We start from the raw sequence: 25,492 nt of genomic DNA on the forward strand, positions 1-25,492 counted from the left end.
TGGTAGCTATGTATTAGCATCATCACAGTTGTCTTGGTTTAACATGAGTAGTCCAACTCTAAAGACATATAATTGAGGCTTAATGGAGTAAGTAATTTAGCCAAGCATCTAACTAATAAATGCATTTGTGAGGCTCAGACATAAGTTTTATAACCTCACATTTTATTTTTTGCATTATTTTGTTCTTTCCACACTTACCTTTTTGAAACATGTCTTTATTGAGCTGACAATTTTCTTTCTTCGGTTTAATTGAAAACTCATAAATAGATTCAAAATTAATCATTTTTAAACTGTGAAGACTTTGCTAAAAAAAAGAGATTTAAAGTAACTCAGAAACCATTCTCTGTTAGTATTTCCTTAAAAAAATAAAAATCTTGGAGTTTCCATAATGGTTCAGTGGTTAACTAGCATCCATGAGAACATGGGTTCCATCCCTGGCCTTGCTCAGTAGGTTAAGGATACTGCATTGCCACGAGCTGTGGTGTAGGTCATAGATGAGGCTTGGATCCTGCAATGCTATGGCTATGGTATAGGCCAGGCTACAGCTCCAGTTGGAACCCTAACCTGAGAACCTCTATATGCCGTGGGTGCAACCCTAAAAAGACAAAAAAATAAAAGTAATAACAATCTAAAGCAAAACTCATTATATTAACGTTTTCAATAATCCCCTCCAAAAACCTGCTAAAGCATTATTTTATAGAAGTATAATTTCCATGCTGCATCATATTAGTTTCCTGAATATATCATAGTGATTTGATATTTCTATACATTTCAACATAGTCACTATGGGAACCTTTAAACTTTTTCTTTCAAAAAAAATCCATGTATTTATAATAATAGCCGAATTAATAGTAGACAATTTTAATTTTCTAAAATTTATCAACCTGGGGCCATTATTAAAATTGGACACTACCTCTTGGTTTTATACTATCATACAAAAATTTAAAAAGGATGGATACATACATATTTGTGTGTGTATACACACACATATATACACCCCCCACACACACACAGTGGCTTATTTTGAAATGTGCATTATTTGGAAATGCAGTGAATTGTGGTGGATGAGGCCAAGATATACTTCCAAGGTAGAAAGCAGAATTTCATGAACAGATTAAATAGAGAGAAAAGAAGGAAAGATGGATTCAGGGAAGCAGGGAGAAAAAAGGACCAAATAGTGAGACATGAATTTATATCTGAGCTCTGTGACCAATGCAATCATGTTGTGGATAACAAATTTAAATTAGCTTTTCCTATCAAATCTGCTATTTCATGTTTAACAATTTAACATATTTTTCAATTAAAAATTCTGTACAATTTTAAGCATAAGTACATGATAAGAGAATTGCTGAATTATTTATTCTGTTACTTCTTTTAGAGATAAGATGTATTTTTTTTTTCTGTTTCTCTGTTTAAATATATTTTGGCATGCTATTCTCATACATCCTCTGATGGTGTCCTGTGAAAAATATTTAATTTGGGAATAAGGTGTAAATTATTGTTGCTGTTAGATTTTCTATAAAGAAAATGCAAACAGAAAATTTAATTTAAATATCCAGGTGGTATTGACCTAAATGATTTCCCTACCTCCTGAGTATTTCTTAAGCGTAGAAAATGAAACTTGGAACATCTTTATTATAATTTCATTTTAACAAGTTTGACATATTCAAAAGTTCTTTTTCTTGTTATATATACTATAATGTAAAGAAGAAATAAAATTATCTTCTTGTATTATCATGTTGAGATATTAAATGAATTTCATTCAGAGAATATACATACACCTGCCTGTGGAGTATGAAAGAATTTTTGCTTTAACTGATCAATACTTGGCTTTGGAATAATTATTAAAAATAATTTTAATTTCTTTATTTCTTTTGGAAACCCATTTTTGCTTGACTTCAAGGAATCCTTCTCACCTTTCCATAGTTGTTTTCACTAGCTCCCTTTTATTTTTTTGACCACAAAATATTTGCAAGTCCTGTTTCTTCTCCCTTTGTACTTGCTCTATAAATGGTCTGTATCAGTTCCATGATTGTTCTAGGACTCCAATTTTGTATCCCCCTGACTTCCAAACTAATTGATATCAATCTATAGAACATCTTTACTTGGTGGTATAATTGGTATTTCAAAGTAAATTTTCCAAGACAAACTCTTCATTTCTACCTTAGATCTGCATCTCCTCCAGTATGACACATCCCAGTAAATGATGCCTTCTCTCTCCCTCCCAGTCTGCTGAGATGGCTTATCTCATCTACTACTGACTTCCTTTCTTGTGCTGTGCTTAAACTGGATCGTTTTCTGTTTCTTTACTATGTCCCATCTAGGACCCTTTGAAGCTGATATTCTGGCTTCCTAATGATGGGATTTTCTAAAACGTTCCTTGCTTTATCTGGGTCTCAGTTCAAATGTCCATTTTATCAAAGAGCTATCCCTGAATAATCTAAATAACTGGTAACTCTCTCCTTATTCCAACCCTCTTTCTCTCCCCCTTACATCTTTCTTTAAGTACTAACTCTGCCTCCAGTAGATTTGTATATTTTGTCTTTTCTTACAAAAACACAAGCTCCATAAGGGTCTTGTTAAATAATATTTTCAAACAAGGTGAAAAGTAGTTAAGAAAAAAAACACAAATATGCCTGACCACTGTATTTTTAATACTTCATATAAGAAGAAACATATCTCAGCATGAGATGACAAGTATACTCTTCAGGTTTAGTTTTCATAAGTTCTAGGTTTTCACTAAAGAAGAGAAAAAATGTCACTTCAAACACTGACCCAAAGGGTACCCTGAAGAGTACCTCTACAGACACACTGTTAAATTATAGATATTTTATTTCTATTTGATTAGGGGGCCTTTTTTTATTTCCATTCATTTCCTACCATTTCATTTGCCACACACCACAAGAGAATTAGGTAACTCCTCACTATAATCTTGGGGGAGGACACATAACTTTCATAAATGAGCAAAATCTCTAAAAAAGAGAATACATTGAATTAAAGTTAAAACATTTTAATTAGACATACTTTACCTGGCATTTTAACACATGTATTAATATATCATGTACACAAAAACACACAGATGGCTTAGAAAAATGTTCTTAATCAATCATGTGATATCACCAAGAATTCAAACTATATTCAAAATTCACAAGTTTACAACTTACTGGAAATTTTTTGTCTGTTTAATTTGTTTTTAAGGAACTAAAGTAACAGCATTTTAAAAATAACCACCAATTGTGCCTCAGCAGGTTATGAACCCAACTGGTATCCATGAGGATAGAGGTTTAATCCCTGACCTCTCTCAGTGGGTTAAGGATCTGGCTGTTGGCAGGAGCTGTGCAGATGCAGCTTGGATCCTGCATTGTTGTGGCTGTGGCATCTGCAGCTCCAATTCAAGCCCTAGCCTGGGAACCTCCATATGCTGCCATTGTGGCCCTAAAAAAAAAAAAAAGAAAAAAATGAAATAACCAACAGGGATTTATTACAATTTGCAGTAGTATTTTACTTCTGTACAGAGTTTAAATACTTTTCTTAGACTATTTTCATTTTTTATTAGGTTTTTTATTTGTTCTATAAATAAATCATTATGGCCAGACTCTCACCTCCTCTGTAATTACCGTTGCTTGAGAAAGCTCCATTGAGAATGAGATTACAAGAAAATTATAGAGATCAGTCACACTTAAAGTTGTTTAATATAACAGAATAGCTTTCGGTCTGCATGTATTACTTGGCTGGTGGAAGATAGTACATGATACAATTTTAGTTCTAACTTAAAGTATTAAAATTAATCCACTTCACATGTTTTTTCAAGAAAAGTGAATTTTAGATACTAATTTGTCTCCACAGTATTTCCCACATTAAGAATGCTTCATGAAACAAAGCACATTTTGCTAGTGCTTTTGTTTTTCTAAAGCTTCTTTTGATAAGCGTCATGAGATACAAATGATATTGTTCTCATTCCAGTACAGTAATCTCCAAGCAAAAATTTCCTAGACTGTACTAACAAATTCCATTATATCATATATATTTTTATCTATAATATATTTTGAATTTCACATTTCTGACAAAAGTGTTATATGCAAATACTTCTAGAAGTCCAACTATATCATTAGGGCTTGATTGTTCCATTCAATTTTCTATCTGTATTATTTCTTCCATATTTAGATATTCCTTACTTTTAAGTTACATTTTCTCCTGATTTAATACTATATATGCTTTTGTCCTCCATCTTTATGATCACATACAAGATAACCTTCAACATTTTAAACATTTTTTAATTTAATGATGTTTATTTTTCCATTATAGTTGGTTTCAGTGTTCTATCAATTTCTACTGCACAGCAAAGTATTCAGTCACACATGTATAACATTCTTTTTCTCACATTGTCCTCCATCATATTCCATCGTAAGTGTCTAGCTATAGTTCCCTGTGCTATACAGCAGGATCTCATTGCTTATCCACTCCAGATACCATAGTTTGCATTCACTAACCCCAGACTCCAGTCCATTCCACTTCCTATCCCCCACCTGGCTACCATAAGTCTGCTGTCCAAGTCCATGAGTTTCTTTTCTGTTTCATATATTAGATTCCAGATATAAGTGATATTATATGCTGTTTGTCTTTCTCTTTCTGACTTACTTCACTTAGTATGAAGTCTCCATTCCATCCATGTTGCTGCAAATGGCATTATTTTGTTCTTTTCATGGCTGATTAGTACTCAATCATGTATTTATACCACATTTTCTTATTACATTCATCTGTCAGTGGACATTTAGATTGTTTCCATGTCTTGGCTATTGTGAATAGTGCTGCAATTAACATAGAGGTGCATGTATCTTTTTCAAGGGAAGTTTTGTATGGATGTATGTCCAAGTGTGGGATTGCTGGGTCAAACGGTAGTTCTATATTTAGTTTTCTGAGGTACCTCCAAACTGTTTTCCATCATGGTTGTACCAATTTACATTCCCACCAACAGTTTAGGAGGGTACCCTTTTATCTACACCCTCTCCAGCATTTGTTATTTGTTGACTTGTTAATGATTGCCATTCTGACTGGTGTGAGGTGGTACCTTATAGTAGTTTTGATTTGCATTTCTCTAATAATTATTGATGTTGAGCATTTTTTCATGTGCCAATTGGCTATCTGTATGTCTTCTTTGGAGAAATGTCTATTCAGGTCTTCTGCCCATTTTTCAGTTGGGTTGTTGGGTTTCTTTGCTGTTGAGTTATATAAGTTTTTTATATATTTTAGTGATTAAACCCTTGTCAGTTGCTTCATTTGAAATTATTTTCACCTATTCCGTAGGCTGTCTTTGTTTTTTGTTTGTTCGTTTGTTTTTTATGGTTTCTGTGGTTGAGCAAAAGCTTGTCAATTTGATTAGGTCGCATTGGTTTATTTTTGCTTTTATTTCTGTTGTCTTGGGAGACTGACCTAAGAAAACATTTGTACAGTTGATGTCAGAGAATGTTTTGCCTCTGTTCTCTTCTAGGAGCTATATGGTGTCTTGTCTTATGTTTAAGTCTTTAAGCCATTTTCAGTTTATTTTTGTGCATGGTGTGAGGGTATGTTCCAGCTTCATTGATTTACATGTGACTGTCCAGTTTTCCCAGCGCCACTTGCTGGTAAGACTGTCTTCCCATTTTATAGTCTTGCCTTCTTTGTCTTGTGGCATGCCGCATAACTACCCAGTATGAAACACTTTTTTTAATCAAAGCATAGTTAATGTACAATCTTATATTAGTTACAGATGTACAATACAGTGATTCACAGTTTTTAAAGTTATATTCCATTTATAGTTTTTATAAAATACTGACTGTATTCCCTGTTGTACAATATATCCTAGTAGTTTATTTTCAAGGTGGTTTTGATAACCTTCTGAAACTCATTTAGGAAAGCTTCCGTTTAATTTAATTTATTGAAAATTGTAAAAAAAAAAAAAAACCTGCAGGCAACAAGTCTTATGATCATGATAATTTACTTAATTTTTTTTGGTTTTTTTATAAGTAGGGGAGCAATATGTATAAACTTAGAATCAATTATGAGTTCTCATTGGAAATTTAAATGCCAATCCTAGTTTTGCTCACAAAAAGATAAGCAGCAAACACCAAAAGCCAGTTTGGAAGATTGTCTAGAACCATTCTTGAACCTTAAAAATAATAGAAAAATCATAGATAAATATCATATGAGTTTTACTTAGAATTTTGTATGACTTTCAAAATGCTCATTTGATTTCCAAATTCTGAGTATAAGTCAACAATTGGAGAAATAATGAAATTTGTGATGATTATGACTGTACCCTAAAGGCATACTTACTTTGGTAAGGTAGATGTGAATCAAAACAAAACAAAACACAGAACAAAACAAAAACAGCAAAAAACCCCACCAAAAAACAAACAAAAGAGCATTTGTGAATATATACATACGTACATAACATTTTTGAAAACTCCTTTTGAGAAAATTGTGACAAAAGTAGTACTAAAATTTCTACCTAGGAGACTCAGAATCCTGGCATATATATCATCTTTATAACCATTTCGTGTATTTCTAAGACTTTTTTCCAAGCAAAAAGTATTCTAAACTATTATAATTCTTAAAGAATGTGACTATGAAAAGGGGTTTTATGGAACATGATAATAATATTGTAGTCTTGTATTCACAGAGGGGGCTGTCATTATATAATGGAGAGTCCATGACTGTCTCCCAAACCTGAGGGTTCAAATTGTCATACCATGGCTGGACAGAACAAGTGGCTGAATTTTCTTTGACTGATAACATATGTTAAAAATAATTTAATTAAAACAATGTGATGTTGCATATTTCACATTAAAATATAGACATTCTTCTTTATCTAAACAATTGGAAGATGACAGGAAAAAAAAAAATGGGACTCTACTTCCACAAAGTCGCTAATAATTTAAATACAGCAAAGTCCCCAGATCCCTATTTTCTCTCTACCAGCTTTATTCATTTACAGGATCTTCCTTAACTTTACAGTCTTATTCATTTGTGACTCTTTCTCTAAACACCTGTGACTTAATAACGCATGTAGCCTAATGCACCACACACGCATGCACAAACACACACATTTTATCTCTCTAGTTTCTGTTTTCTGCAACTTAACACTCATTTTGATCCCATCACAATTATATTTGATTGTCTCTTAATCTTCATGCACCCACTGTTTACAAGCTGTTAGCAAAATATACATTTGATATGCTAACAAATTTGGTGGTTTGGACAGAGGTATGGAATTTGTATCTTCTTCGATTCTCCATTTCACTCTACCCTTATCATTATTAAAATTGCAGCTTCAAAATCATCCATGATATCCAGTTTCATCTTTGCCCATGGGCATCATATTAATAAGTTTCCAATCTTAAGACTTCTACTTCCTTTCATCCACAAAATATTCCTGATTCTGATTTATTCACCCATATCTGAAACAGGAAAGTGGGAATAAAATAAGTTTCTAGCCATTAATTTACATAAAAGTTAGTACTCTTTAATGAATTTTTTCTAAGAGGAATATCTTGCTGAATCATGTAAAACAGGAGACTTTTCATAGATATTGAAAGTTACACTGCATGCTTTATGAGTAGCAATTAAAAACTTGAACCTTTGAATTTTAGCAATGATTCTAAGGGGAAAAACAGACTTTATAAAATGATTATTGTTTAATTGGACAAGAATACTATAGAAACTATAGTTTATATTTCTATACATGCTTTATTTTTATTTTTCTTTTCTAAAAATTCTTCTTAAAGAAATAATTATCACTTTTTATTATTTTGCCCTTTCAACAAAAATATTAAAATTGTACTATATGGCTTATGTTCACTTTTTTAGATGTTTTTCTATGAAGACATTAAAAATAGACACTAGTATAGGTTTCAGAAAATAGACACTAGTATAGGTTTCAGAAGGCTCTGCTAATATCAGCATACTCAAACATATGGGAAAATTAATTTATTACTTATAACGTATAATTGTGTGAGCAAAAGAAAATTGTTTAAATTGTGTTTGCCCTCATACATGAAGAATTAATAATTGTGTTGCATTACATTGATAGATAGGACAGAATTTTACAAATATAATACACACCACCTTTTATAAGGAATATTCTAAGACCAGCTATGGTGTTCTTTTTTTAATCTGTCCTGAAAATGTTAAGCAACTCCAATAGATTTATTTAAACAGAGAATAAAACTGAAATAATTATAGTATTAAATAGAATATGGTCTATCATTCATCTTTTCTCCTCCAATCCATTCTACATACTTCTATCAAGTGAATCTACATATTGTCCTCTTCATGCACCTTCTTTTTAAACATGTCAGTCTGTCACCATTATTGCTCAAAAACAAAAACAGTACAAATAAACAAAACTTAGATTAGCCTAGATTTTCCACTATCATGTGCTTTCAACTTGTCACCTGATAGTCCACTATGTAGATTATATCTCTAGGTGATCTTTTTGTTTAATCCTCTTTCCTCTGTTTTGAACCTTTTTTCTCCTACCTGAGTGATTTTGTCCCCTTCCTTTTTCCTGTCTTTATCTTATTCAGACTTTCATGCCCTGTGGAAGTCCCATTATATTGATGAAATCATATTTGACACTTTAGTTGTTATTGCCATTCCCATCCATACTCCTGTTGAAGAACCTTTGCTCCTTTTTTATACCGCATGCTATTATTTATGTTTTAAGTTGTATATATTTTATTCTCCAACCTAGTCATTCTTAAATGGTCATCACTAAAACAAAAAACAAAACAAAATAAAACAAAATGCCATAATGCCTTAATAACCATTACAATGTGATGATTGAAAATACAATATTATTGGAGTTCCATCATGGCTCAGCGGTTAACAAACCCGACTAGCATCCATGAGGATGTGGGTTTGATCCCTGGCCTCACTCAGTGGGTTAAGGATCCAGTGTTGACATGAGCTGTGATGGAGGTCACAGACTCAGCTTAGGTCTGGTGTGGCTCTGGTGTAGGCCCACAGCTATAGCTCCAATTGGAACCCTAGCCTGCAAACCTCCATATGCCACAGGCACGGCCCTAAAAAAGACAAAAAAAATACAATATTATTTCCTCTTTGTAGTCTTTTCATAGCCACAATTTAGTTGTATTCATTTTGTTTTCAACATTATAGTTATCTATTCAAAATAATATTCTTAATTCATTGCTGTGATTTATAAATATCTAACTATAAAAAATATTTTATATCTATTTTTGGCTCTTTTAGCCACATATAAATTGACTATGTTTAGACTTGAAGTTGTAATATGATTATTTTCTGGTCTCTAGAGAAATTGCCACTTATCAGAACTTCTGTATCATCAAATAAAGCTCGGCACTACATTGAATTAATTATCTCTTTAGGAACTGCTATGATGACACTGATGTATCTGTAGCATAAATGAAGGGTTTACATGACTCTCACATAATCTGTTACCTTTCTAAGTTAATTCATCTTCACACTTATGCCAGCTGAGAAGATTGAGGACTTCTTTGATCATATAGTTTTATAGAACAAAGAGTAAAACTTAAAATAATTGCATCAAAACAAAGCTTAGAAATATTTAAAAACACTTTCTTAGCTGTATGTCTTCCCTTATCAAATTATTTCAGTTGCTGAAATAATATTTCTGCAGAGTGTAAATTTCACTTGTGATTTCTTAGTACAAATAAGAAAAGCACAGAGTGAAGTTAAACAGAACATTCTAATATTTGTTTATATAAATTAGTAAAACATATCTATGATTTTAGGAACAGTAATATCTATCATACCCAAAATATTGATCTTTAACAGTGTTTTTATTAGCATGAAACTTACAGATTTAGCCCTTTACAGAATTTTCCATTTTAAAAATTATGATAAAGGAAGTATTTTCAGTTCAGTTTGCTGAGGATCTCACTAAAAGATTCCTGCAAAGACAATACAAAGTAATTTATAGAGTATTTCGTTTCTGTACTTGTGTTAATATAATATGCAAATGTATGATTCCCAGTTACCATGCTTATAATGTAAACTATATAAAAAAATGAAACCTAGAAAAGATGCAGTATCTAAGTCCACTATGATAAGAAGAGAGACAATGGAAGAAGAACTTAGTTTCATTTGTTCTGCTTATCTTTCACTTGGCAAATTATTTAAAATATGCATTTTGTAACCCATTTACATTAAATAAAATCTATAAATAAATTTTATAAAATATATATTGAAGTTACATAGTAAACAAAATATTTTATTAGTTAGAAATTCCGTTTTCTAATCAGTGTTTATTCTGGTATCTTTTATATAAATCTTAATATTCAAGTAAATATTAAAAACAAGATTTCCTATTTTCATCAAATACATGTCATAAAAATGACATGCTTTTTAAATTGATTTTCCATGGTCTTACTGAATGCAGGTTTAGAAGAACAAATGAAAAATTTAAAGACTACCATTTAACATGTCATTAAACACAGTAGTTATTTCTTAAAATTAAAACTGTTATGAATCTTTCATCCTAAATCTGTTGCTTACTTATAAGACTATTATTTAAAACCATATTTCCTACCAAGCTCTAACAATGGAAAAAGCTAATAAAATAGTATGACTAGATTCTCTAACAGCTTTTTCAATTAAAACAGAAGAAAATTAGAGAAATTTATTAGAAAAAAATGAATTTTATGTGTAATTGATTATATCTGAAATAATTAGATCTCATTTTAGTATTTAAATTTTTAACTGCATTGTGAGATGACCTTTTCTAAATATTAAGATCTTGTAATTTCCAACTTTATTTTAGTTAATAGTTACATTTAGTAAACAGATACCCAACTTTACTTATCTAAATAAAATATTACCTTTTTGTTTTTAAAAGCAAATTGGGGAGTTTTCTTCTGGTTCAATGGGTTAAGGATCTAGTGTTGTCACTGCAGTGACTTAGGTTGCTGCTGTGACAAAGGTTTGATCCCTGGCCTGGGTAACTTCTGCCTGCCATGGGCACAGCAAAATAAAAAAACAAACAAAAAAAAAAAACAAAAAAAAGCAAATTGGATGCTCATTCAAGATTTTATAGTTAAAAGCATAATGGTAATCTATATGCATTGTTTATATAACCTTTCTGTTATGGTATATAACCATTCTTTGTAACTCTAGCACTAGGGAACATTTTTGTGCTAATTTAATTGTTATCTATAAATTAATTAATTAATTTTTTGCTTTATATGGCCACACCCACAGCACATGGATGTTCCCAGGCTAGGGGTCGAATCAGAGCTACAGCTGCCAGCCTATGCCACAGCCACAGCAATGTGGGATCCAAGTGGGGTCTGCAACTTATACCAGAGCTTACGGCAATGTCAGATCCTTAACCCCCTGAGTGGGGCCAGGGATTGAACCTGCGTCCTCATGGATACTAGTCGGATTCATTTCCACTGAGTCATGATGGGAACTCCCTATAAATTAATTTATGCTAACACTATAATTTTTATCATGGTAGTAATGTAAGTACAATTGTAATATGCTTTACTTTAAATTCATTGACAGATAAGGGGAAATTACTAAAAAAATATAGGTCTGGTTAGTTTATTAGTTTTTTAAGTAAATTTCTCATAAGAACTTAATTCAGAACCCACAAAAATAGAATAAGATAGTTAGAAAGAATTATTTCAGCAATTTTTGACCTTTTATTCTTTTATGTCCGTATGTTACCAATCAAGAAAGCAGTGTTTGCACGTGAGACTTCCATGAACACCTGACCAAAGACAATACTTACAGAAATGTTTGGTTGTTATACCACAGCACTGAAGATTTGTGTTCCTCACACACATAATTTCATTGAAATTATAGCCATTGGTCTGTGCAAGACCACTCTCTTCTTTGTTGAATATATATTTGCCCCTTTAGTTTTATTCAGTACATCCATTTCCATCTTTGATCTCATAAGCAACCATCATTCAAAAACTTAGAACAGACAGTAAACGGATCAATGTTTTACATATGGGTTAGGAGTCCCACTACAGCTTAGCTGGTCCTCTGCTCAGTGTCTTACAAGGCAGCAACCAAGCACCTGTCAATCTGTGTTCTGATCTATAGGATGATTAGGTCAGAATCCTTTGCAAAGCTCATTTAGATTGTTGGCATAATTCATTTCCCCTTGGTTGTATGACTGAGGCCTGTTGTATGGAGGCTGCCCTCAGGTACAAGAAATTACTCATAGAACCCTGGCTTATGTTCTCCATAGACAGTTTACTATATGGATATTTACTTTTTTTTAAGTTCAGTAGAAAAATCTCTCTCTCTCTCCACTGTGCTAAGAGTGAGGTTTATATAATTTAAACAAATCTAGGGGATTGCATTGCATTATCTTCACCAAGCTTCTGTCTTTGCTTGTTAGAAGCAAGTCACAGATTTCACCTGCACTCGATGGCAGGAATTATACAAGATCATTATTCATTGTGGGGCACCATAGAGTGTGACTCTCACATCCTATTAGACTAAATATTCCGCATAGACCTTTCTTTTTCTCCCTTCCTTTCTTTCTCTTCTTTCCTTCCATACTTCCTTTCTTCCTGCCTTCTTTTTTCTTTCTTTTTTCCTTTCTCCCTTCTTTCCTTCCTCTCTCTCTTTTTCTTTCTTTCCCTTTCTTTTTCTTTCCTTTTTCCTTTCCTTCCTTCTTTCATTATTCATTCCTTCATTTATCCCACACTGCTGTAATCTCAATATTTATAAAAAACACTGCCTAGAATCAGCACTCAGTAAACACTTATACAGTAAATTTTAAAAATGAACATTTTTAGTACTCCTTTTATTTATTTATTTATTTAATTGCTTTATAGGGCCACACCCATGGGCATATGGAAGTTCCCAGTCTAGGAGTCAAATTGGAGCTAAAGCTGCCTGCCTACACCACAGCCACAACAACATGGGATGTGAGCCATGTTGCAACCTATACCATGGCTCACAGCAATGCCTGCTGAGTGAGGCCAGCGATCAAACCCGCAATGTCATGGTTAATAGTCAGATTTGTTTCTGCTGCGCCACAACGGGAACTCCCATTTTTTTTTTTATTCTTTATCATCTGTCAACTATAGCAGGATAAAATGGATTTTATTATCCTAGTTTTAAGCTAAGTCTCATAAATTGTTATTACTTTACTATACATATAACAAAGTGACACAACTGGGAATGCATCATAACCTTCCATTCCAAGGCAGGTGTTTTATTATAAATACATCCAAAAAGTCACAGGCATTTTTACACTTTCAACTGCAGTCTTTCTCGACTGGCTTAATACTTTTATTTTTGTTAGTGGATTTACTCTAAGAGAAAAATAATCCATTCATTTATTTGTGTTTCTTGGGATGTTTAACCTCCATCAAACAAGAATAGTAGTCATAATCTGTTTTCTGTGCCACAGAATGACATTACACAGAAATTTCCTTCAAGTTTCCTTTTAAAAGTATGCGCGCAATTCCTTGAGCTTTAAAACTCAGTTTTACTCATATTTGTTTATATGTTTTAAGTTAAATATCTCACAGATAAAGTAATGTTTGGGCTGGAGTTCCCGTCGTGGCTCAGTGGTTATCAAATGCGACTAGGAACCATAAGGTTGCAGGTTCGATCCCTGGCCTTGCTCAGTGGGTTAAGGATCCGGCATTGCTGTGAACTGTGGTGTAGGTTGCAGACGCGGCTCGGACCCCTCCTTACTGTGACTCTGGTGTAGGCTCGCGGCTACAGCTCTGATTAGACCCCTAGCCTGGGAACCTCCATATGCTGCAGGTGCAGCCCTAGAAAAGACAAAAAAAAAATAAAAATTAAAAATAAAAAATTTGGAAATTAAAATTTAATACTCCCCTGATTTGGAATCATTTTACCAAAGTACTTTAAAATGATATATTAAAAAGTATGAAATATGGGGCTTGCTCTCTAGCAAAGTCACTGTGAGGAAACCAAATTGATTTATGCCTTCATTAGAAGCAGAATGTTTGACATGTAATAAATATACAATACAGTCATCCTGAGTAAATGCATTTATAAACACAAAAAAATGTCCGTATGATGGTAGTAATGGACATAGGCTCTGGAATCTACTCCCTTTTTAAAATTTGACCAAATCACATTTTATTGGGCCAACTAGTATGGCTAGACTATTATGGCATATGCTTTATACTTGTTATTTGGTTAAATTGAATATTGGCTTTTTCTAATAGGATACATACAACCTTTAAATGTAAATTCAGTAGCTGTATTTGTCAGTAATTTGATTCCTTGATGAGGAGTATCACCCCCCCCCCCAAAGAAAATCAGTGTCCCTTTTTCCTTAGAGTTTTTTGATGAAAACTACCATTTTAAAAGGATAAACCCTTACAGACCTGTTAAGGTCTTGATCGAATTTTCCAAAGGCCCATCAAAATTTGTGGAAGAAGAATCTCCTAAACTTGGACTTTCCTTATGTGTATCATTGGACTTTCCTTATGTGTATCATATGGTTTCAGAAAATGTGTTTTGAGGTAAACCAGTTTCATTTAATATTTACAGCTGTTGAGTTAAAATGTTTAAAGCTTAAATGCAACATTTTCTGTAAACAATTACACAAATAAAACATTTATTTTCACATTTTATATAAATATGTACTTTATTTTCAAATTATAAAGATTATTTTATAAGCATAATATATCAATGTCATGTAAATTTATCTATCAACATAAATATAATATGTATTTAATAAAGTTATAAATTATAATGAGATGAACATATAAAATGTGGGTATATCAGAAAAACTGAGATTTTATTTTCTTGCAGTTCATATTACAAAGAAAAAAGAAATAAAAGATGATTCAGCAGGTCAAGCTTATGATTTCTTTTTCTTTTTTTTTTTTAACTTCCATACCTCTGGTACATGGGAGTTGCTGGGCTAGGAGTCAAATTGTAGCTGCAGCTGCAGGCCTATCCCACAACCATAGCAACACTGGATCTAAGCTGCAATTATGACCTACACTGCAGCTTGTGGCAATGCTGGGTCCTTAACCCACTGAGCAAGACTAGGGATCAAACCCACCTCCTTCAGACATTATATCAGGTTCTTAACCCTCTGAGCCACAACGGGAACTCCAAAAACATTCTTGATGATTCCCACTATGGTGAGGTAGAAGAAGGGTCTTCAGTCAGTCAGTTATGGGAATTCTTATTTGGTGTGGTAAGATTCAGTAACTTTGGAAAGCTTCATGTTCTCAATTTTGTAGTTGAGGCTGCTTTGAAAAAGAGTTTGCTTTATTCTAGCAAGTGAGTAGTATATATTTCTTGCAAGGAGTACAGAGCAGTGACAAGCTTTATTTGTATAGCTCTGTTTAGATGTTGTCAGAGATTGGAAAGTACCAGAGTTTGAACAGACTGTTGAAGTGCAGATGCTTATGCACAGCTCCTGGTTCACTGAGAGATTCCAGCTTGCTTCCTGATGCAGTATTGATATGGGGTTTCTCATCATGGTGTTGGCAATAGGTTCAACACTTTGATGTATCAAAGACATTAGTGTTTTTTCCCATAGCAGTCCAGGACAGAGCCTTAAAAAAAAAAAAAAAAAAAAACAAGTCGTTGACACTGTCAAAAATGTACCAGAGGGAAAATTGCTGTGATGTCAACCTTGGCTGCTTTTGTCATGTGTCATCACAAACAGTCTAGGAAGCAGAGATCAACAGGTAAAGAACAGAGCTTTGTGTATTGACAGTCTTTGGATTTATACTTGAAAGTGAAAGGCCTTTAATGTATTCTCTCTCCAAGTAATGAGCAGCAGTCTGTACTCAAGGCAGTAGATACCACTGAGTGTACTATCTGCTGGAGTTGTTGCAGTTGTTATGCTTTTCTTGTCAAGTTCTTCTCCATGATGGTATCAGAATGCATTTGGTTGCTTCATATAACCTTACTTCATTTTCTGAATCTAAGGTTCATGGAAGTAGAACCTTGTTCCACTGATGTTCTAACTTCCTAGAAGAGTGAGCAGTACCTCATAGACCCTCCATAAATGCTTGTTGAATAAATGAATTTCTCAAGACACTGAATGCCAGAGAAATGAGTATGAGTTTTATCTGGTGGCTTTACCATGCGAATAATATGGAATTCAAAATCCGTATATTGTGTCTTGAGTAATAGTAGTAAAATATTCTTTCTTTAATAGTAGTAAAATATTCTTAAGCCTATGGAAAATATAAAGTAAAATTCATGAAACTCAAATCATTTACATGTAAAATTATAATGTACTTGGGAAAACTGCCTTTTTCCCCAATATTATTGACAGTAGAGCACTGCAGCTGACCCTTTGAACAACATGGGTTTGAACCCCACAAGTTCACTTTTATGTGGATTGTTTTTTCAATAAATACAGTGCTCCACAATTTCATTAGAATCTTTTAAGTTATCTATGTATGGGGAAAATTTGCATTTGATTAGGGATCACAATACATGTAATCAAAATGACTAGCCTTATGTCTACCCACACTCTTTCAGCTTCCTTTTTTGGGGTAAGTCATTTATCAGTTCTTTTGTTTTTTGGGCAGGGATAACAGTACTCACCTTTTCGGCTGGGGAAGGGTTTGGTTGGTACATGTTGTTCATGGGTCAACTGTATTTCTAAATCACTATTGCAAAACCATATTTTTATTAATGCTACCAGAGTGTTGAACATGCCAATAAGTTATCTCCTGAAAGGCAAGCACCTTATAACTGGATGAGCTACATTCCTTTTTAGAACTGGGCAGGCTAGATCATAACATTAATGGTCAAGGAGATCTAGAAGGAAAATGCATACTCAGAGAACAAGGCTGAGTTCAATATGGAACTTATAATAAAGGTACAATACCATGTTAGAGATGTTGTTTTAAGTGACCTATAAGAACTTTACGTACAGTTCTCAAGGTTGTAAAACTAGTCATGAAAATGGATAGTGCTTTTTAAACTTTTTTCCTTATATCCTTTAAGTGTTTTCTCTTTTGTTTTAAATTGTAAAGACTGTTTTCTGTTCCTTAATGTTGCCACATTTCTTTTTTAAAAAAGAAAGTAATTAAAGCCATTCATTGCATAAATCTTATGGGCTCTATTACAGATTTGAAAAGGGAATGCAATATTTCTCCTTGGGATACAAGCAAAAAATGCAGCAAGCTCTTCTGGGTCTTTATATACCTAGAAACCTGAACCATGTGTTCTTTTGGAAATTGTCCAATCCTTTTCTTTAATGGAATGAACAGAAGTTTCAGACTTACAAACTGCACCACCTCTTCAGCCACACTTAAGTTTGTAACCTTGAGCCAGTGAGCATGACCTTTTGATGGAGATGATAGTACTACCTTAGAGACTGTGCTAAAGTCAGTTTGAGGAAATATATGTTTAAGCACTTTGAAGACTTCACAGATACCAAACCAAATATATTCATATTAAACTTTACGGAGTGCTCATTCTGAAGTCCTCTTCTAAGCATGTATTTATCGCCATTTATCTAATCCCCAAAATAAATTTATGTGGTAGGTAATATTGAATCTTCACGTTAATAATGAGGAAAATGAGACAGAAATACTATTTAATTTTTTCAAGTCATAAATGGGAAGTATCAGAACCTGAATTTAAAAAGATGCCACTCTCTAATCAACCACTGTTACAACTACTGACATCAGTCAATTTTATTTTTTTCCTTTCCTCCCATAAACATGGATCATTATATTCTCTTGATATCTAATGATGGGCTCTTCTCTCAACTATCTGTGCCTGGATGTTATATGAGCTGAGGCTGAGTTCTTTACCAGTTGGGGAGGGAGGGAAATGTGTGAGGGCCAGATAAAAAGATGATTCTTTTTTAAGATGAAGAAACACAAAAAGAATAGATTCCATTTTAAAATCATCTAGTGTGGTGACTTGAAATTTAAGGACTGTACATCTCATGATTTAAATACTTTTAAGTCTGTACTTTTAATATAATCTTTAAATAAACTATTTGCACTATTGCTATTGTGCAAATGAACTTTATAAAACACAAAAATAAAAGAGAAAAATAGATAAAACAAAATACATGTAAAAGCAGAATTTAAGCATTTCCTTTGTACATTCTGATGAAGCTTATTCACTACTAGTTTAGCAAAAGGAATCCAGGGTAGAATTGTAAACTGGAGGATCTCTGAGAAAAATATGATCAGCCAGAAGCATTTAATCTATTAAGAGGATTCACAGTTATCTAAACATTCACATGGTGATCTCGCATGGAAATTTCGGTTTCTACCATCTTTTGGAAAATCAGAAAACCTGGTAATACTGGTTTGCATTCCTACAGGACAACCTTGACAAAGGTTGAATATTGGCTGGTTTCTTCAGGTAAACTCGCACTTCACCATTTATTTATATCCTTCACTGTCCCTATTGACTGTTTAGGCTAATTCACTTTTACTTTTGGAACTCTGATGTAGAGAAACAAAGTTCCCATCTGTGTTCTATGTGAGCTATATTCAGGGTTATTTGGAGAACTTCCATGTGAATGATGTTTTCAGACTTACAAATGAGAATATTTTTTTTTTCAGTAAGAAAGATTTTGTGGCATGTTCACTGGCCACTAGTACCTCATTCAGTTTCTTTTCTTACTGTGAGATTGCAAAGAAGAACAAAAAAATTAAAATAAAATTCATCCAAATGCTTCCAAAGACACACATGGTAAAACTGATGGTTTATCCATAGTCTTAGAATGACATAGTCAGTCTCTTGTCACTCTACTTAAAAGGAATTAGTGAGTATTTGTTTGTTTGTTTGTTTTTTGGCCCCATCTGTGGCATGTGGAAGTTCCCAAGCCAGCGATCGAACCCATACCACAACAGCAACCTGAGCCACTGCAATGACAACACTGGATCCTTAACACATTGCACCACAAGGGAATACCAGAAATTAGTGTTTTAGTGGTGAGTTCGTTGAAATGTTCATATAGGAAACTAATAACTGGTTTAATATCTTAAGTTAAAACTTACACTTTATAATTAAACTATTCTATAAACAAGATAAATTTAGTAACTTAACTGATTAGCATATGATTCACTCACAGGATCCCAGTTTTAAAGATGTGGTTCTGATCTTATCAGTATGTTAACTTCTCAACTTATTTGATTACAAAGTAAATAACAGAAAAGATGTCTTTCCTTAGAGATTACTCGTCTGCAAACTCATGTAGATGAGTTCCACTGCATTGAATATGTATGCTACTTTGTTAATGGATAGCATGGCACAGGTAATTAACTATGAAGTCATTAAGGCTTTTCAGTGCTCTGACAGTTGTGTTTATCATAATAGATTAATGATCTTGTCAAATGTTTCTTTTTCTCTCTTGTTACTTCAGATCATCCTTGGGTGGAATTTGACAGAAGATGTTCCAAAAGTTTTATCTCTGGAAATGGTTAGCTTCAGGGATTATTCTGGGCTCTCTCTTCACAATCTGCTTGGGCCAATATGATGACGGTAAGGATGCTTTTTCTCTGACTTTTAGAGTTAGCCAGAATTTCTGTGGAAAATGAAACATGCCATAGAAATGAATAATGCCAGTTTGTAGTTCATTTTTAAAAGTTGATAATTCCGTGCAATAATTTAAAATAATCTTACAAAAGTATCATCTGAGGCCCTTTGTATCTCAATAATGTTTGCACTATGGTAGAAAATCCAATGCTAGGCCTCTATTTGAATCCTTATTCTTACTAAACAAGTGCAGTTTAAACATCAGTGCTATTAAAAAAAGACATTAAATTCTATTTGCTAACCTTTGAGCAAGTACAAACAGTAGCTTGGATAAAGTTTAGGAATATAAAAGATACCAACACTTCCTATGAGAAAAGAACTCTGAATAGGTCAAAAGTGGATGCCGTTAATGATTTTAGTTTTTGTTAGGACTTTAATTGGAGTTTGCATTATTTTATCACCCACTGTTTTATTTGGAAAGAGTGAAAAAATGTAGATGACTTGGCTTTAGACTTTCTAAGTCATTTCTTAATAGTAAATCAGTCACTTTAGAAAGATATATTTATTGGGCTCTGCAGGGATCATTTAACATGTTATATCTGCAGTGGCCCAAATGTGCCTGTCTTAGATATTTCAATATTGGAGGAATCTATCTTCGAATACTATATAATGACAGTGTGGAGATAAATATATATATATATACATACATACATATGTGTGTGCATGTGTGTGTGTGTATATATATATATATATATATATATATATAAAACAAAGTTTTATGGAAGAAAAAATGGACACATTTTCCAACCCTAGAGGTTGGCTATTCAAGAAAACTGAGTTTTATTCTTTTATTATTATTAATTTATTATTGTATTACTTTTTATTATTTTCACCTGACATTTGTTCAGCACTCAAGGTATACAAGGAAGTAACCATCTCCTTACCTCCGTTGCCATGTTACTCAGTTGCTCTTAGTGGCATCAAAGGTTGTAAATTGTTTGTGTGTGTGCTTTGCTTGGCTAAACTGAATGATTTGAAGATAGATGAATTCATTTGACTTTATCCCAAACAGTGTTTAATTTATGTACATATTAAGACATTCTCAGGCCTCCTTAGTTAGAAAATCATGCCTCTTTGGGGATTTGCAGAATAATTCACTATAGCAACTATTTTCATAAACTCAACAGTCTAATCCTCTGAAAAGTCCCACTAATTAGCACAGTGTTTACTTCAAGAGCATCTGAATTTAATGTTCATGTCATTGCCATTTATGTAGATTGTGAATCTCCAGTTTAGCAACAAATTTTAAAATGTACTGAGAGATAAATAATGTAACTGCTACTCTGAAGCAAAACTAGAAATCAATGGAACTTAAAAGAGCATGAATTTAAATTAAAAGAATGCATTTTAAAGTGTGCCCCAAGAAAAGATGACAAATCAGTGTGTTGAGATTTCTTTATGTTATAAGGCATTCTATTTTTATTCATATGTAGTGTTCACACTGTGAAAGAAGGATTCACTGTCATTGCTCACATTAGATTTTCACAAACCCTATACTTTTTAGCAATATAATTTAGGTTATCAGAGGGAATCATTGTTGGTTTAACCTGTAATGCTCTAAATTAGTTTCCTTAATAAGCGCATTACAGTTCTTGATCTTCCTAAATGTGCTTGCATAGACAGCCTCCAAAATAAGGTTATCAGGTCACTGTTGGTCATCCAACAGTTTACTCTCTGAAGCAGAAGGATGCTTCTCACCTGCCAAATTTGAGCTTACAGTAAGGCTGCCACTCACCGTACTCACCTACGGAAGACTACCTTCCAGTTACAGTTAGAAATCCTTCTCAGTTCTCTCCTTCTAGAAGTAAGTTACTCAACACTTAGGAAGACTAAAGTGACTGGAACTGTGGCAAAGAAACATAAATTTTGTATCATGGTTTTATAGAAATTTCTCAACTTTATACGCTTTTCAGCATTTCTTCAGTACTTGCATCCTCCAATGTACCCGCAAGATAGTAACACATTCGCCAAGGTCGCCTTCAGGTCTTTCAATACTTCTCTCTGACCTCCTTCAAATAGGGACTCTGACATCACTTTCATTTTATTGCTCATGAAAATGGCTTTCATAGTTACAGTTTTTAAAATTCGTATAAGATTTGAGTCCATACCATGCAGGAATGAAATCAGGAGTAAGCAAAGGATGGCTAACATATAAAGTAACACTTAATTGGAATATGTGTTATGAATTTCTTTAACTAATTTTTTTATCCAAATGCTTGGGAATGCAGGCATGGGTTAGACTGCAGAGAGACAACAGTGAGAGTCATAATCATAATAGAAATGGGTGAAAAAAGGAAAAATAAAAAGAGATTTGCCATAGGTAATTCACTTGTTCAATTAGCCCATTTAATAGTTGACAAATGATCCCCGTACATAGTTAGGAGATTCAGATAGAGGAAAATAAAGGTGGAAAAAATAATTAACTATCCTAAGGCTATTAGTATAACAGTTTAGGTTTCTGTTATATTAAAAATAGAATTTTCCTAGACTTTCAGTTAAAAGCAGTTTGCTGTGTTTTTCTATGCATTTCCTTATTTAAGAGTAAGGAAATTAGAAGGAAAACATCCTATTTATTCAATAAATATTTTATCCTAAAATGAAATATTATACTATTATCCAAATTTGTAAATCTGCTTCTAAGAAAAGTATATTTTATATTTGTCATTTTCAATATTTTATATCTTTTTTTTTACTTGAGAACTTGGTCTAAATTTTGTGTTCTTTGATATTTCTCAAATTATTTGGGTAAGTTTTTAGATTTGGTAATGAAATTTGCATATGGCCTATTCCATAATGAACATTTCATTTGATGACTACATATTTAAGCAGATATTAATAGCTAAGTGATATTGGTAGTAATGACATCAAATTTTAAAAGTCAGAATTCAGCTAACTGATAGAAAATTGGAAAAACACAATTGATTTGTAGTTTATAGTAGTTACCCTCTCACCCAATGTTAGAATTGATATTTTAGCTTGTAGTTTAACGCATTACCAATCCTGGCACTTTTATTGGAATGGGAACATATGCCCTGATCCCAGAATGAGAGCAGGGAAGCTGGAAAGAAGGTACCATAGAAAGCCGAGGAAGCAGGGCTGTCTGCTGAATTGTATGTTATGTGGGACAAAAAATATAAAAAACGTATTCCTTGTTCTACCATGTTATTCATAATGAAGTAAACAAACCACTAGTCCAAAGAGTTTGTGTTTTTGTATACTTTCTTTTGATTTTGGGCTCAGGAATGATTGATAGGAGGGAGGAAAACAAAAGAAGGGAATATGTTTTATAGTTAAGGAGTGTATTTTAAAAATTATTTTCTCCACATTTTCAAATTGTCCCTACTGTGCAGATATTACTGCCGTGATTAGATAGGAAAAGTGTTTGTTTGAAAAAAGTATATATTGTAACATTATTACTTTAAACTGACGTATTGGGCATTGTTAGAGGAGTTTTGGAAGGGCATGTGTGCCAATGAGTGTGTGTATAGCTGTGTCTTAGGGAGGGAGTGAGAGAGATTCCCAATTGTGTACAGATCATGAAAGCCAACATAAGTATTTTAAAGGAAAGTTTGCTCCTGGCTACTCAAACATTCAGCCTGGAAGCCAAAAATCTTTCATCTTCCTCTTGAGCTATTATGTAAATCATCATATACCTATGATATGAATGGAACCCTTATATAGTGCACCAACCAGAACAACTATCTGAAGGTATCCTGTTTATAACCTCGAAGTCATAGTACTTCCTAAGGCTGTTTCCTTATTAATAATAACTCTCAGAATCTCAATTTTACACATTCTAGCACAGCATCTGAATATGATGAATGTTCACTAAATAGTCTGTATTACTTCTAATTATTTATAAATAATTATGCTTCTTTTTATAAATTTGCATGTGTATATAAATGAGCACTTTGTGCTCCTGCATGCTATATGTATATTATTTTTTTATATCTCTCCATTTTACTAAACACCTTGAAGACTTAACTTTGTTAAATTACATTTTATTCTTTAAAGTATTAAAAACCGTATTCTTTCCTTGGAGAGCTTACTGATTCAAATAAAACTTTTACGTGAAGTTTGAGGAACATTTCTAGGTGTATTTTTATGCTCGTTAGTTAATCCATTAATCCATGGAAGGTCAGTGATGAGATAGATATGTCAATCCACTAAGGGCGTGGCCATGTTATAAGGTCTGAAATTAAAATCTTTTAAGATTCTATAACGTCTTTTATAAGGTCTGACATTAAAGCATGGAAGCTTCATTTTTATCAAGTGCACACAGAGGTCATAATGCAGGGGACCACTGGTTTATACTAATTAAACTTAAAAGAGAATGACATACCAATTACAATGTAATAATAGCATCGTATGGAAAATATAGCTGTCCAATGAGATGGAATATTTCTGTTTCTAAGCAAGATGTTTCTCCCTTTAGATACCTTAGTAAGAAATGATTACATAAACTGAACAGCTCTGCGAGAAAAGTTAAATGATCTTAATGGTTCATGTTTCCAAATATTATAGACTATTATGTAGTGCAGTGTTATGGCAAATATCCCTGCCTCATGGACTGAAGTATTCTATTTCTGGGACAATCAACAGTCTCTCTAGGATCATGCTAGAAATATTTTAAAAATTTCTTAGTTTTTGGGTTTACTAATTCAAACTTTAGTGCAGGTTATCTTCCTCTTGTTAATATTATATTTTTCTGAACACAGTGCAGTGCAATAATTTCAGTTATAATTAAAGGTGATTGTTGGAGGCTATACCTAAGTAATTTTCAATAAACTTGATTGTCTCTGAAACTTCTCAATTGTTCATTTAAATATGATTTCTTAGGGACATACATCCAGGGAAATAGAGCAGCATACCTGCACACATTCACAGTAGTAAATAACACACATTTTTTCCTTTCTTTTTAGGGCTGCACCAGTGGCATATGGAAGTTCCTGGGCTAGAGGTCAAATTGGAATTGCAGCTGTAAGCCTATACCACAGCCACAGCAACACCAGTTCCAAGCCATATCTGTGACCTCCAGCATAGCCGGCAGCAGTGCCAGATCCTTAAGCCACTGAGCAAGGCTAGGGATAAAACCCCCATCCTCACAGAGACATCAGGTTCCTAACTCACTGAACCACAGTGGGAACTCCCAGATAATATGCATTTTAGACAAAAATAAAACCATGTATAGCATACATTGTTATACAAATTTTGATCTTAATATAATATAGACATCTTTCCTTGTGTATTCCTTTAACTTACTCCATCTTACAAAGTGTTTTTATTCTGAGAGTTTAAATTCATATTTTTAGAGTATCTTTGTTGTTTCCCCTACAGGCTGATTTAAAATCTTGAGTCTCTCTCTGTCTCTCTCTTTTTTTTTTTTTCCTTGAAGCTTTATAAGCTATTAGATTTATATACACTCTCTAGATTATATTATTATGGGACATTTAGAATGCTCTGACAAGAAAGAGCACCTTCAATGCTTACTCCAGTAAAACTCCTAAACATTCTAAATTTCATCTCCAGATGAAAGCTTGGCTGTGTCCTCTGTTCTAGACTGTACTCACACTTTCATTTCTTATTTCCTCGTTTCTGAAGGTGCAAAATCTTGTAGATTACTGTACCTTCAAAATCAATTTTGTTTAAGAGTCAGGGTTTGAAAACAGCATATGTTTTAGTTTCCCTATTTCAGCAACAATTTCTCAGTAAGCAAGTTCAGAAATTTAAACTTTATGGCTTCTCTAGGCTCTGATGTTGAGCATAGAAGGGTTACTTCAATAGCAGCTGCATACTCTAGTAATAGGCTCCCTTAAAGTCCCTCTGTATATTCTGGAAGGTCAGAGAGCTAGAGTCCAGAAAATAAACAAACAAACAAACAAACAAACTGATAACAGAAAACCAGTTGTTGTACTTAGAAGATTCTCTTTCTTCTAACATACGCACACACACACAGTTATTT

General features: G+C 33.2%; 1 protein-coding gene across 33 annotated transcripts in view; it reads left to right on the plus strand.

Annotated features, from left to right (window-relative positions):
* Positions 1-25,492, plus strand: part of PCDH15 (protocadherin related 15) — a 1,617,506-nt gene that overhangs the window by 867,995 nt on the left and 724,019 nt on the right. For all 33 annotated transcript variants that reach the window (XR_014827612.1, XR_014827610.1, XR_014827605.1 and 30 more), the window contains one exon: positions 19,358-19,476. Coding sequence is in view for 12 of the 33 variants with exons in the window: in XM_084996683.1 (XP_084852809.1) it covers positions 19,386-19,476 (91 nt within the window). In the remaining 21 variants the exon portion in view is untranslated. The remainder of the gene's footprint in view (positions 1-19,357; positions 19,477-25,492) is intronic.

The sequence above is a fragment of the Sus scrofa genome, chromosome 14 (assembly GCF_054392235.1).
Source record: "Sus scrofa isolate SSC_HxYL_T2T_F1_AM1 chromosome 14, Sscrofa_HxYL_maternal_Yorkshire_Landrace_v2.0, whole genome shotgun sequence".
NCBI lineage: Eukaryota > Metazoa > Chordata > Mammalia > Artiodactyla > Suidae > Sus > Sus scrofa.